The sequence below is a fragment of the Camelus ferus genome, chromosome 9 (genome assembly GCF_009834535.1).
Source record: "Camelus ferus isolate YT-003-E chromosome 9, BCGSAC_Cfer_1.0, whole genome shotgun sequence".
Lineage (NCBI taxonomy): Eukaryota > Metazoa > Chordata > Mammalia > Artiodactyla > Camelidae > Camelus > Camelus ferus.
In genome coordinates, this window is record NC_045704.1 from 36,548,312 (window position 1) to 36,560,566 (window position 12,255).

Consider the following 12,255-nt stretch of genomic DNA (forward strand, 5'->3'; position numbering starts at 1 on the left):
AGTGCCGCAGACAGGGGCCGGGGCAGTAGACAGGGCTCCTGCTCCCAGGCTGGGATTCTGCCCCAACCTGGGAGGGTTTAGGGCAAAGTCAGGCACAGCTGCAAATTGAGTCTTGAAGAACAGATCTGGCCTGGTCTTATTTGGCCTGTAGAGAGTTTTTTAAAAACATGACCAGGGCTTTTAATGACCTAAAAATCAGGCTTTCTGCCTTATAAATTCAGATGAGGCTACAGGGCCTGCCTTCCTTGATGGCACAGGGCATGGCTCCTTCCCACATGTCCCTCTCCCTATCTGCCTACCTCATCTGAGTCCTGTCTGATCCCTGGAGGTGCCTGAGTCTGCAGCCCTTGGGTGCAGGGTACCTGGATAGAGGGCCTGGAGCCACTGCACAAGCCTCCCACCTGCCAGACCCTCCTGAAGGGGGCCTGCCTGACCCTGTCCCCAGGGAGCTGGCCCCCCGCCCCACTCCTTGTGTATAGTCAGAAGGATGCCTGGGTAGGTGTGTCCCAGCCCACCCTGCTGAGGCTAGAGTTGCTGGGGGTTCCGTGTGACAGCACTGTCCAGCTGGCTGCATCTCTGAGTGACTTGGGGGAGTACCCCCACCTCTTGGAGCCTTAGTTTCCTGTCCTGTAAAATGGGGGTAGAAGCTTTCAGAGTCACAGAGGATTAAATGGAAGTACAATGAACGTGGCCTGGCACCTCATTCAACAGCCTTAGGTGGGTGTGTCTGTCCCTTTCCCCCAGATCCTCCCCTGAAGGCCTCCCACAATGCCTCGGTGGACATATGTGAGCTGAAGAAGGATCTCCAGCTGCTCAGCCAGCTTCTGAAGCATCCCCGGAAGACCTCAAGGAAGCTGCCGTTCACCCCCACGGGCCAGTAAGTGTGGTTCCTGGCGTGTGAAGGGTGAGGAGGAGGTGTCTCCCAGACCTGGGCAGGGCAGGGACCTGGGGTGGGAGGCCAGTTGGAGACCCTCCCCTGGGCCTGGAATGCTCTTTTCTTTCCATCTCCTCTTGGAGGAAATAGGGCCCCTGCAGGCCAAGCACCTCACCTGCCTGAGTCAGTAAAAACAAGTCACAGCCGCCAGCCCAGGACAGCTGCACCCAAGCCCTCTTCTCCACCAGTAAAGGGAAAAGGATTGGCCCATTTTAGAGTTCAGCAGACTGAGGCTCACAGATGGGTGGGGCTGCTCTGTGGCGCAAAGTGGGTTGGTCCAGGCAGACCTGGGCCCAGAACCTGGTGGCTGATTCCAAGGATAGCTCCCCACCCACTCCTTTCCTGTTTGCGCTGATGTTCCAGCTTCCTTCACCCCCACCCCCGCAGGTCATTCTGTCTGTTCCATGCTCATTGGGCTGTTTTTCTCTCTTGCCCCATCTCTTTCTCTCCCCTGACCCTCTTTCCTGTGCATCTGCCTGAATCTCTCCTCTCCCTTGGTCTACCTGCCCCGATCCAGGCCACTCCCTTCCCCCAACCCCCTCCAGCCCCAGCAGTCACCTGCCCTCTCTCCCCACTGCCAGGCAGCTGCAGAACCTGGAGTCGAAGCTGACCTCTGTGAGGTTCACAGGGGACACGGTGTCCTTCGAGGAGGATCGGATCAACGCCACAGTGTGGAAGCTCCAGCCCACGGCCAGCCTCCAGGACCTGCATATCCACTCCCGGCAGGAGGTCAGGGGTCAGGATCAGCGGCCACAGCAGGAAGCAGATGGGGAGGCTGTGAGGGCTCCTCTCGCCCCTCCCTGGGGCCTCTGGGAGCCAGATGTGTGCTGACAAGGAAGGCCTGAGGCCCAAGGAGTACCCTTAGTCAGTAGCTACCCCATGGCACTGAGGACCCTTCCTGGCACGTTGGTGGGGACAGAGGTGGGGAAGGACCTGGCCCTTGTTGAGGGGCTCCTGTGGCACATCCATGTGGACAGAAGACCAGCACCAAAATACCTGTGCTGCACCCCAGTCCTGAGCCTGCCCCTTGGTGGGCCTGGGTAGCTGGGTACTACCCACGTTACCCTTTTCTATCCCAGTGCACCAGGATGCCATAGGCAGTTGGTATCTGAAGCCCAGACCACAGAATACCCCATGATTCTCCCAGGCCTGTTTGCCCCTGGGCCCTGGGCTCTATCCATAAGGCTCCCCAGCCAGCATTGGTGCCAAGGAAAGGAGGGGTGAGAAGGGCTATAATGAGTCAGGCCTGACTTCCTGAAGGAGGTAGGCTCAGAGATGGCAGCATCCAGGAAGGCATGTGCTAGGGGATATGGAGGGGATCTGGAGGTCCACCTCTCGCTGAGCCCCAGTGGGATCGTGGTCTGCAGGAGGAGCAGAGTGAGATCCTGGAGTACTCAGTGCTGCTGCCCCGGGCACTCTTCCAGAAGACCAAAGGCCGGAGGGAGGAGGCTGAAAAGAGACTCCTCCTGGTGGACTTCAGCAGCCAAGCCCTGTTCCAGGTATGGGGCTCTCATCCTCATACCCTCCCTTGGGGAAAGCAGCTTCTGTCTGATGGAGAGATGGAAGGTAGGCATGAAGCCAAACCCCCTCCTCCAAGAGCCAAAGTAAAGTTAGAAATTGGATGGCAGTGTGGGAGATTTAGACCTGCGAGAGGTCTAAATGGTGTTTTCTCACTATGGTGTAAATGACTACCCATGCAAGAAATGCTTCCAGAGGGAGACACAGAATTTTAAAGCAATATGCCGGGCAGAGACAGGAATCTAGAGGGCCTAGGGAACTTCTGGGCTTTTCTTCTCAGTCCTGAGCCCCATCCCTACTCTCTCCTCCCACTCTGTACATCTAGGACAAGAATTCCAGCCAAGTCTTGGGTGAGAAGGTCTTGGGTATTGTTGTGCAGAACACCAAAGTGGCCAACCTGTCAGACCCTGTGGTACTCACCTTCCAGCACCAACCACAGCCGGTGAGTGTGAGCAAAGCGACCAAGGGGACGAGGGTCCCTATTTGTCCCCATTCTCCTCTCTCTTCTGAATCACTTGTCTTTAACAAAATGATTGACTGGCTGAGGGCATCAGCCAGTCAGGTCCAAATAGGGTGGTGGCCTGACACTGACTCCCTCAGCCTGACCCGTAAAGGAGTGGACTGTCCTGAGATCCACTTCTATTTCTTCTCCCTACAGAAGAATGTGACTCTACAATGTGTATTCTGGGTTGAAGACCTGACATGTGAGTGTGGAGTGGTCACTGAGCTGGGCAAGTACCTGGAGGAGGAGAAGAAAGGGGGTCTTGGAAAGTAGGGGAGATGGGGTTAATCAAAGAGGGCTTCCTGGAGAAAAGTGGGCTTTGAAGAGCAAGTGGTGGTGGACTAGGGATCTGCCCAGGGCAGGAAAGGCTGGGAAGAGGGACACAGTCACGCATTTGTGAGGTACAGTGGGGTGCTGTGGTGCTGGGCTTGTCTCAGAGCCCAATGCTGATGCCTCCTCAGCGAGCAGCCCAGGGAGCTGGAGCGATGCTGGGTGTGAGACCATCAGGAAAGAGACACAGACGTCCTGCCTCTGCAACCACCTGACCTACTTTGCAGTGCTGATGGTGCGTGGCCCCCCACCCCTCCCCATAGCCATACACAGGCCAGGTTCTTGCTTTGTGCCAGCCACTTTTCACATATGTCATTCATTCCTCACAAGCCCCAAGGTGGCTCCTGTTGTGGTCCCATTTTGTAGATAAGGAACCTGAAGCTCAGAGAGGTTAAGCAATTTACCCAAGGTCACACAGCTAGTAGTAAGTAAAAGAGCTGCTCTCTGAGGCCCTTGCTCTTTATTCCCAAATTTTGGTACATGATAAAAATGCAAATTCCTGGCCCTAACCTAGGATTCTGATTCCACAGGGCTAGGGTGGGGCCAGGAGTATGTTTCAAAAGAGCCCTGGAGGAAATGCCATGGCCCAGTATGGAGGCCCTTGTGGTGGACTTCAGTGCCCCCAAATCTCAGAAGCTTTGCGTCCTAGGTTTATTCTCCCAGAATCTTAGGACCCCAGCATCTGAGGGACCAAAGTGGTCTTCCAGCTCTCTCTGGGCATGGGGAGCTCACTTTCTCACAGGAGGCTTATTCCTACGTTGAATGTTATAGAAAAATAATTAGTGCCAGGACAGAAAAGGAATTCTCTGGTGGAGGGTTCTTGATCTTGGTGGGATAGAGAACCAATTGATAAGGTGGTAAAAAAAGGCACTCGTGGGAGCACATTCTGCTCAGTTTGGGGGCAGGAATGGTTCATAGACTCCCAAGGGTCTCCAGGAACCATGAGATAGCCCTCCATCTGGGCAAGCCCTCAGTGTCGATCTGGGGAGCTGAGGCCAGCCCTGACCTGTCTCGTGGGCCCAGGTGGCCTCAGTGGAAGTGGACGCCGTGCACAAGCACTACCTGACCCTCCTCTCCTATGTGGGCTGTGTCATCTCCGCCCTGGCCTGTGTCCTCACCATCGCCGCCTACTTCTGCTCCAGGTAGGCCCTGGAAGGGGGAAGGGAGAGGGGAGAGGAACCTCCATTCCAGCTCCCCAGGCCGGGACCCCCTCACCATGCAGACCCACCCTGGAGGCTGGCCTGACTGAAATTTGTGTGTGGTTGTGGGAGCCCTGGGAGGTGCTGCCAGCTGACCCCTGAGGCCTGCATTTCCTCCTCGGATCTGCGGTGTTTGAGTAACACAGCGTTTACAGTTGATATTAATGGCCAACATTTCAAATTGGGAGAGCTGACATACAATCTAGATTTCTGTCCTTGAATACCCAGTTGTGGAAGCTGGGGGCACATAATAATACGATGGGGTGATAATGATAACGGTCAGCACTTACTGTTCTGAGTGCTTTACGTGTGTGAACTTGGTTCATCCTCACCAGGGCCTGTGAAAGAGCACTCAGAGAGGGTCAGTGACTTGACTGAGGTCACACAGCAGGGATGTAGCAGAAGCAGGCTTGCACCCAAGGAGGCTGGCTCCAGACCCACAAGGCCCCGGTTACCAGAGCTGACTGACAGTGACTGCCCTAGACAGGCAGAGCCTCCAGAATTCTCTCCAGCCCCCATTCCCTGGTGTCTGTTCTGAGGCCTGGCCCCCTGGCTCCATGGAGGCGTGGCACCCCAATCGTTTGGGTGCCTGAGGAGAGAAGGAGCCGCCTTTGGCGGAGTGAAGAACACCTCCGCCGCCCTCAGACTGGCTGCATGTGGGGTCTGGATTATCAGCGCTGGGCTTGGCCTAGATTGAGGTGCACACGTAGTTGGAGCCTGGACCTGTTTGGGTGAAGGCGAGACACCCTTAGTTCTAGAATGAAGACACTTGGAGTGCGTTCACTGTCCTTGACAGGGTGGAGGGGAGGGTGGAGCCTGTGGCCACAGCTGTGCACATGGTGGGGCTGGAGTAGGCGATGAGGAGGGACAGCTGGCAGTCTCAGTAGGACTGGGGGTGGGGGCACAAGCCCCCTAACACCCATGGATCACAAAGGTGCCCAAGGACACAGGGATAGGAATATGTAGGGACTGAACATCTTATCTGTGCCAGGTCCTTTGAATCAGTGTAACTGTCACCCCAACGCTGTGAGGGGGGCCATCCTCCCTCCCACTTCACAGATGAGTAAACTGAGGGTGAGGGGGATGGGACCAGTCTCAGGTGGTGCCTCAAGTTAGGAGTTAGGGGCAGGGCAGGGATGGGACTCTAGGATGGTGACCCTGGGGTCTGGGTATTTCTCCTGCGCCCTCTGGGACAGGCAGTGGATAGTGCCAAGCAGAGCAAGTGGGGGGTGAGGGGAGCCGGGGAGGAAAGGCTGACAGTGCCCTGGGCCACATAGAATCCTGGGGTGGGGGTGAGACAGGTGACACAACCTGAGGACATGAGGACACAGGTGCACATACTCTGCACTCACAGATGCACAGTCGTGCAAATAGACAGGCAGGCAGACACAGAACATGGGTGGCCTGCATTCTCCAAAACAGGAAAAAATGCAGTCTTTCCCTTCTGACTCTGGGAGCTCCTGGTTGATTGTAGTGGTTGATTTGTCTTCGGCGCTGTGTCTGGCTGAAGCTGCTGTTAAATGCACACACAGTGCGTGAGCCCCGGGGGCTGGGCACATGGTCAGCACACAAAGACAAGTAGGGAACAATCTGGCTGCAGCCACAGGAGTAGTTTAGGGAGTGTGTGGGGGGCCTGGGAAGGCTGCCTGGAGGAGGAGGAGGAAGAAGAGGAAGAGGAGGGGTGGGCACACCCCCTCCCTCCCTGCCTTCCCACCCTTCCCACCGGAGTGACCTGCCTGCCCCACCCCCACCCTCACCACGCAGGAGGAAGTCTAGGGATTACACCATCAAGGTGCACATGAACCTGCTGCTGGCCGTCTTTCTGCTGGATGTGAGCTTCCTGCTCAGCGAGCCCGTGGCCCTGGCAGGCTCCGAGGCTGCCTGCCGCACCAGTGCCGTCTTCCTGCATTTCTCCCTGCTCGCCTGCCTCTCCTGGATGGGCCTTGAGGGCTACAACCTTTACCGACTCGTGGTCGAGGTCTTTGGCACCTACGTCCCTGGCTACCTACTCAAGCTGAGCATTGTGGGCTGGGGTAAGTTGGTGGAGGGGATTGATGGGCACCCCCAGGCCTGCCTCTCCTTCTTGGCTTCTGGCAGAACATGAGCACTTGGTCCCACTTCTCCACTTACCCCTTTGACCATTCCCTCACTGCTTCCTTCACCCACCCATCCTCAGGGGTTCTTTACCTTGGCTGAGTCAAGGTCCTCTTTAGAAAGATGAGGCAGTGACCCCTGTCCCCAAGAAACACTTACATATTCCCTACATCTCTCACTCCTTTAAAAGTAGGGCTACCATGTATGGATGTGCAGGTTGTGCACTGCTCAAAGGCACCCAGTTGGGGGACAGTCCTCCACTCACCTAGTTCTCGCAGGCTGGTGGTGGCCTTACCTGTGGATCCTTATGAACCTAAGATAACGGATCCCATATGGCTCTTGCATTTGTTCTCAGCCAGTAACAAGACAATTTACCTATGGCCCAGACCTCTCTTTTTTCAGACCTGGAGCCCCAGGGACACACACCACAAGTCCTTTTGGACATTGGAAAGGCCCACCAGCCTCCGCATGTCCCTCACCCCAACTTGCTGCTCCTCCTCTATTTCTCATTCAGCCCCTTCTTTGTTCACTTCATTGATTTACATGCAATTCCTTCAGAGTTGGCTCTGTGTCAGGACCCAGGTGTTCGGTAGTGGGCGACCCTTTCTAGGGAGCTCTCAGTCTCCACTTTAGGGCAAGGACAGACATCCTCTTGGGGCATAACTCTAGATGTCCCCCATTGATCTGTCCCCCACCCCAATATCCTGTCTACTCCTCCCATCTCTCCTTGGGACATTCAGCCCCTCAGCAGGGAACTACAGGCCCTTTCTCCTAGGGGCCCCCAGGATGCTGAGAGACCAGGGTAAGGATGGACTTCTTCTATGGGAAACCCAAACTGGAATGAGGAAGGGGAGGGTCCCAGCTTGGAGGATGGGCCCCAGATGGGGCTGGGTGGGCTCGGGGAGCACAGGTCTGAGTGGAGGGCTCACAGAGGATGGGGGAGGGGCAGGACTCAGAGGGTGGGAGATGGAGCTCCATGCTTTGCTGCCCACAGGCTTCCCCATCTTCCTGGTGACGTTGGTGGCACTGGTGGATGTGAACAACTATGGCTCCATCATCCTAGCTGTGCACAGGACTCCAGAGAGTGTCATCTATCCTTCCATGTGAGTGTTGTGTCCATCAGGGGCGGGAGGGTGGGCCTCATGGTGCAGATGTCAGGGAGCAGCCTGGGCCCAGGCCATGCTGACCAAGAGATTCTTAAATGCCAGGCTGCTGGAGGTATTGGCTTGACCTTGATCAGAGCTCTGGGGTAAGGGTGACCCTTCTCTCAAGGAGGATGAGAACAGGCCTGGATCTGCCCCTCACTTGCCAGATGACCTTGCACAGGTCCTCGTCCCTCTCTGGGCCTCAGTCTCCCTACTTGTGAGTGGGAGTATGGGTTAGAGCAGATGAGCTTCCAGCGTGTTCCTCTGCTGCACTCCCCTTTCTCCTCAGGGAGATATGGAAAGACTGAGGCCTGGAGAAGGCAGGGATCCACACCACACTGCTCAGAGGCTCCCAGCCGGGGGATGAGTGGGGCTGAGATCCAGTCCTCCTCCACTCACCTAATTCGCCCAGGCCAGTGGTGGCCTGGCCTGTGTGTCCGCCTGAACCTAGACTAGTATCCAGGGTTCCTGAGCCCCAGGCTAGGAAGGAATCCTTTCCATTGCTTCAGAGTTTTGAAAACTTCAGTCTTTTACATCATGACCTTGTGATTATTGCCTCACTTTGTACCATCTATGTTACTATTTGCTTAATTTTTTTCTTTAAATCATCTGGCTTATTAACTTAAATTTGTTTTTAAAAAATTATATCAACTGTAAATGGGAAACAAGCAATACTTGTCATAAACAATGAGTAGTCATGAAAGCAAACACAAGAACAGGAAAACTCTGGTACTAAATTTTGGATGAATGCAGTGAGCCCAAGGCTGGCTCTCTGTTTAAAAGGGAGACCCCAGCCTTGCACTGAACCCTCATTCCCTTGCCCACAGGTGCTGGATTCGGGACTCCTTGGTCAGCCATGTCACCAACCTGGGCCTCTTCAGCCTGGTGTTTCTGTTCAACATGGCCATGCTGGGCATGATGGTGGTGCAGATCCTGCGGCTGCGTCCACACACCCAGAAGTGGCCCCACGTGCTGACGCTGCTGGGCCTCAGCCTGGTCCTCGGCCTGCCCTGGGCCTTGGTCTTCTTCTCTTTTGCTTCTGGCACCTTCCAGCTTGTCATCCTCTACTTTTTCAGCATCATCACCTCCTTCCAAGGTATGTGTGGAGAAAATCCCGCTCCCTGGCCCTGGCCAGGTGCTCATCCGTGGGGAATAGGGCAGGGAAGAGATGACCCAGGCCACCTGGACGCTTTCCTTCTCTGGGCCTCAGCCTTCTCATTTGTATAATGGGGGCATCCAGGCCACAGTCAACAAGACTTTATTGAGTACCTACTAGTAAGCCCTGGGGCTACAGTTGTGAACTGGCTGGGCAAGGCCCTTGCTTCCACAGAGCTCATTTCCCGGGGGGGGGAGGGCAGGGAGACCAAGTGTGACAAGCAAGGTCACAGACATCAAAGGGCATCTCGGAGAGGAGGGAAGTGACAGTGGGCCAGGTGATGGACAGTCCGAGCTGGGGTGGGGATACTTTGGGGAGGGTGGCCAGGGAGGCCTCTCCGCATAGGAGACACTTGAAGACAGCAGAAGGATCCAGCCAGGGAGAGATCAGAGCCCTACTCCTCCAAGCGTGGTCCTCGGACCAGCAGCATCCGCATCACCGGGAGCTTGTTAAAAACACAGATGCTGGCCTGACCCACACCTGCTCAGTCAGAATCCTCATTGTGGCAGATGCTCAGGGGATGCGTCACAGGCTGAGGAGACCTGGTCTGGGGGAGGAGAGCTCCAGGCAGAGGGAGAAATATGAGCAAAGGTCCTCAGGCTAGAATTAGGCTGTGTGTTGGAAGGAGCAGGGCTAAAGGGTAGTGAATAGGGGAAGAAAGGAGGGAGGTGAGGGGAGAGGGGCAGAGGGGCTGGAGCATGAGGGCCTGGCTTGATGCCAGCAGGGTCCCTTCCTGCTCTACCTGCACCCCTCCACCCCTGCCCCCCACATCACACACGTACACACACACCTATCTCTGTGCTTGGCTGTGCTGGGTTGGGAGGAGGACTTGGGTAGGAAAACAGGGAAGGCAAGGCCCCTGTGGGACCCCATGCAACGGAGTGCGGTGTGAGGGAGGTGAGTCTTTGTTTTCCCACCTCCCTCCCAAGTGAAGGGGACTCTGCCAGAATTATAAATGATGCTCACAAATTCACACAAGCATTTACTGAGCTATTAATAAATCACAGTATCATTATTTGGGGAGGAGCAATAGCACAAGGTACTTTAGCAGGTGGCTCCAAAGCCTGACCACTGCTGCTTGACTCCTGTCTCAGCCAAGTCCCCTGATCTCCTTGTGCCTCAGTTTCCTCATTTGTAAAACAGAACAGTAATGACGAGGCCTGACCTCATAGGAACCTGGAGAGCGTAAAGTGAGGTGATGTACAGCAAACTGCCCAGTGCCTGGCACATAGAAGGTGCTCCCAGGGTCACATTGGTGCGGGGGTCCTGTGTAGGGAGGAAGGCAGGAGGAGATCTGGGTCAAGGTGGCTCTGGGAGGGAGTGGGGTTGGGGTGGGGCTGCCCCAGCCTCTGAGGCCTGTGCCCCCTCACTGCCCACAGGCTTCCTCATCTTCCTCTGGTACTGGTCCATGCGCCTGCAGGCCCGGGGCGGGCCCTCCCCTCTGAAGAACAGCTCCGACAGTGCCAGGCTCCCCATCAGCTCCGGCAGCACCTCGTCCAGCCGCATCTAGGCCGCCAGCCCCCCTGCCAGTGTCAGGAAGCAGAGTTGCTCTCCTCACTGCTGCCTGCGGCCTCTGCAGCCAGGCCCAGCCCTTGGCAGGCCAGCCGGAGGCTTGAGAAGGCCCGAGGACCTCGGAGGGATGGAGCTGTTGGCATGACAGCCAGATTCTCAGGCTGGGCCTTCAGAATTGGCCGGGAGACTACTTGGCTCTTGGGTCCGGCTCACAGGGGCTCAAGTGTGGGACCATCCCCCGGCCATCCTAGCCGGGGGCTGAAGCCTGGTCTTAACGTACCACCACTGGACCGGCCCTCACGGCTGGAGGTCGGGAGTCTGCAGGCCTCATACCTTGGAGACTGGTGATGTGCTTGGCCCCATGCCCTTGCCCAGGACAGAAATGTACCATAGCCACTCTGTCTTTGATGATCACCATGAGGGCACTCTGTAGCCCCTGTCATTTTAACCTAAAGATGGCATGCAAGGAAAATGGCTTGGGGCAGAGCTTTGAGCCAGATCCCTGGAGGAGGAGAGCTCCTTCTCCAGAGCACAGCAGCAGCTCCCCTACCTCTGAGCCCAGGGCCCTCGCCTTTGTCAGCCTCCCAGCATCCCCCCTCCTCTTCCAGGTCCTCCCTTTCTCGCCTAGGACCTCCCTACTCCTCTACTCATAGCCCAGTGTCCCCAGTTCCAATGCTGGATTTTGGGTGGTTGTTCCCGAGATCTGCCTGGTGCCTGCTGTAAAACCTTTATCTACTGTGTGGGCCTTTGCCTGCCCCTGACTCAGGCTTAGTATAGACGCTCTGGGCTGGGCTAGGTCCATCTTTCCATCTGGGCCTCTCTATAAGCTGCATCACCCTTGCCCACCACTGCCAAGCTCACACCTCACAGGAGCCTATGGCCTCTCCCGAAAACCTCTTGTGGCAAGAACTGTGGAACATAGCAGTCCAAATTTGTTTCCACTCCAGCACTCCGAAGACCAAGACACGCCTCTCCTGGTGATAGTGGCTTAGAGCCTGATGGACTCCTAAGAGGTCATCTCAAAACCTTTGCAGACAATCTTGAGCATTTTGCAGCCCATCACAGTTAATTCCGTTGGACACAGATGGCCAGACCTGGTTGTTCCCCTGTAAGTTCATCTAGTGTGGGTGGCATATGTGAGACAAGAACTCTTGGAACTTCAGGCATAGGGTTGAGGGAGCCATTATTCCTGGCTGGGAATCCAGGAAGACTTCCTGCAGGAGGCAGCATTTGATCTGGATCTCAGCCTTAAAGATGGGGAGGATTTTCTTTGTAATTACCAGTTCATTTGTCTTTTGATATTAAAAAGAAGTACATGTCCATTGTAGAGAATTTGGAAACTGTAGAAGAGTACACAGAAGAAAATAAAAATCAACTGTTATCACCTAACCAACTAACACAAACATTTTGGGACATTTCCTTCTGAGATTTTTCTGTGCTTCTATTAAGAATCCCTGATACAAACAACTTGGGGCCAGTCGGGAAACATGAGCAAGAGAAGAGAGCCACATGTGAAAGAAATCTGCTGGAAATGTTATCAGGGCAAGGGGAGGATAAATGGCAACTGGGTGTCAGTGTTGGAGAGGCAATGGGGAGTGGTGGGGTCTGTGGCAAAATGGAGGTTCTAAGACTTATGCGAAGGAAGTGGCTGCTGTTCAGCTCCAGCCAGTCACCACCTTGCAGGGATGATGTAGCCAGACTGCCTGCCTTTTATGAGAAATGAGAAATCTAGGTTGTGCTGATGTAAAATCTCGATTTAAAAATTTTGGCTAATCTAAAAATTTGCTGGTCAAAGAAATCACATTTCTGAGTTCAGCCCTTGGCTGGTCACATGACATATGTAACCAGCTTATTGACCAGTGTGA

The 12,255-nt window shown here is 55.2% G+C and overlaps 1 protein-coding gene across 5 annotated transcripts in view; it reads left to right on the top strand.

Annotated features, from left to right (window-relative positions):
- ADGRG1 (adhesion G protein-coupled receptor G1) overlaps window positions 1-11,793 on the top strand; it is a 38,956-nt gene extending 27,163 nt beyond the window's left edge. For all 5 annotated transcript variants that reach the window (XM_032486407.1, XM_032486408.1, XM_032486406.1 and 2 more), the window contains 11 exons: window positions 745-877; window positions 1,516-1,663; window positions 2,302-2,433; window positions 2,778-2,894; window positions 3,111-3,156; window positions 3,416-3,519; window positions 4,308-4,426; window positions 6,248-6,516; window positions 7,572-7,680; window positions 8,550-8,818; window positions 10,258-11,793. In XM_032486407.1, the coding sequence (XP_032342298.1) occupies window positions 745-877; window positions 1,516-1,663; window positions 2,302-2,433; window positions 2,778-2,894; window positions 3,111-3,156; window positions 3,416-3,519; window positions 4,308-4,426; window positions 6,248-6,516; window positions 7,572-7,680; window positions 8,550-8,818; window positions 10,258-10,388 (1,577 nt within the window). In that variant the 3' untranslated portion in view covers window positions 10,389-11,793. The remainder of the gene's footprint in view (window positions 1-744; window positions 878-1,515; window positions 1,664-2,301; window positions 2,434-2,777; window positions 2,895-3,110; window positions 3,157-3,415; window positions 3,520-4,307; window positions 4,427-6,247; window positions 6,517-7,571; window positions 7,681-8,549; window positions 8,819-10,257) is intronic.
- The last annotated feature ends 462 nt before the right edge of the window (window positions 11,794-12,255 follow it).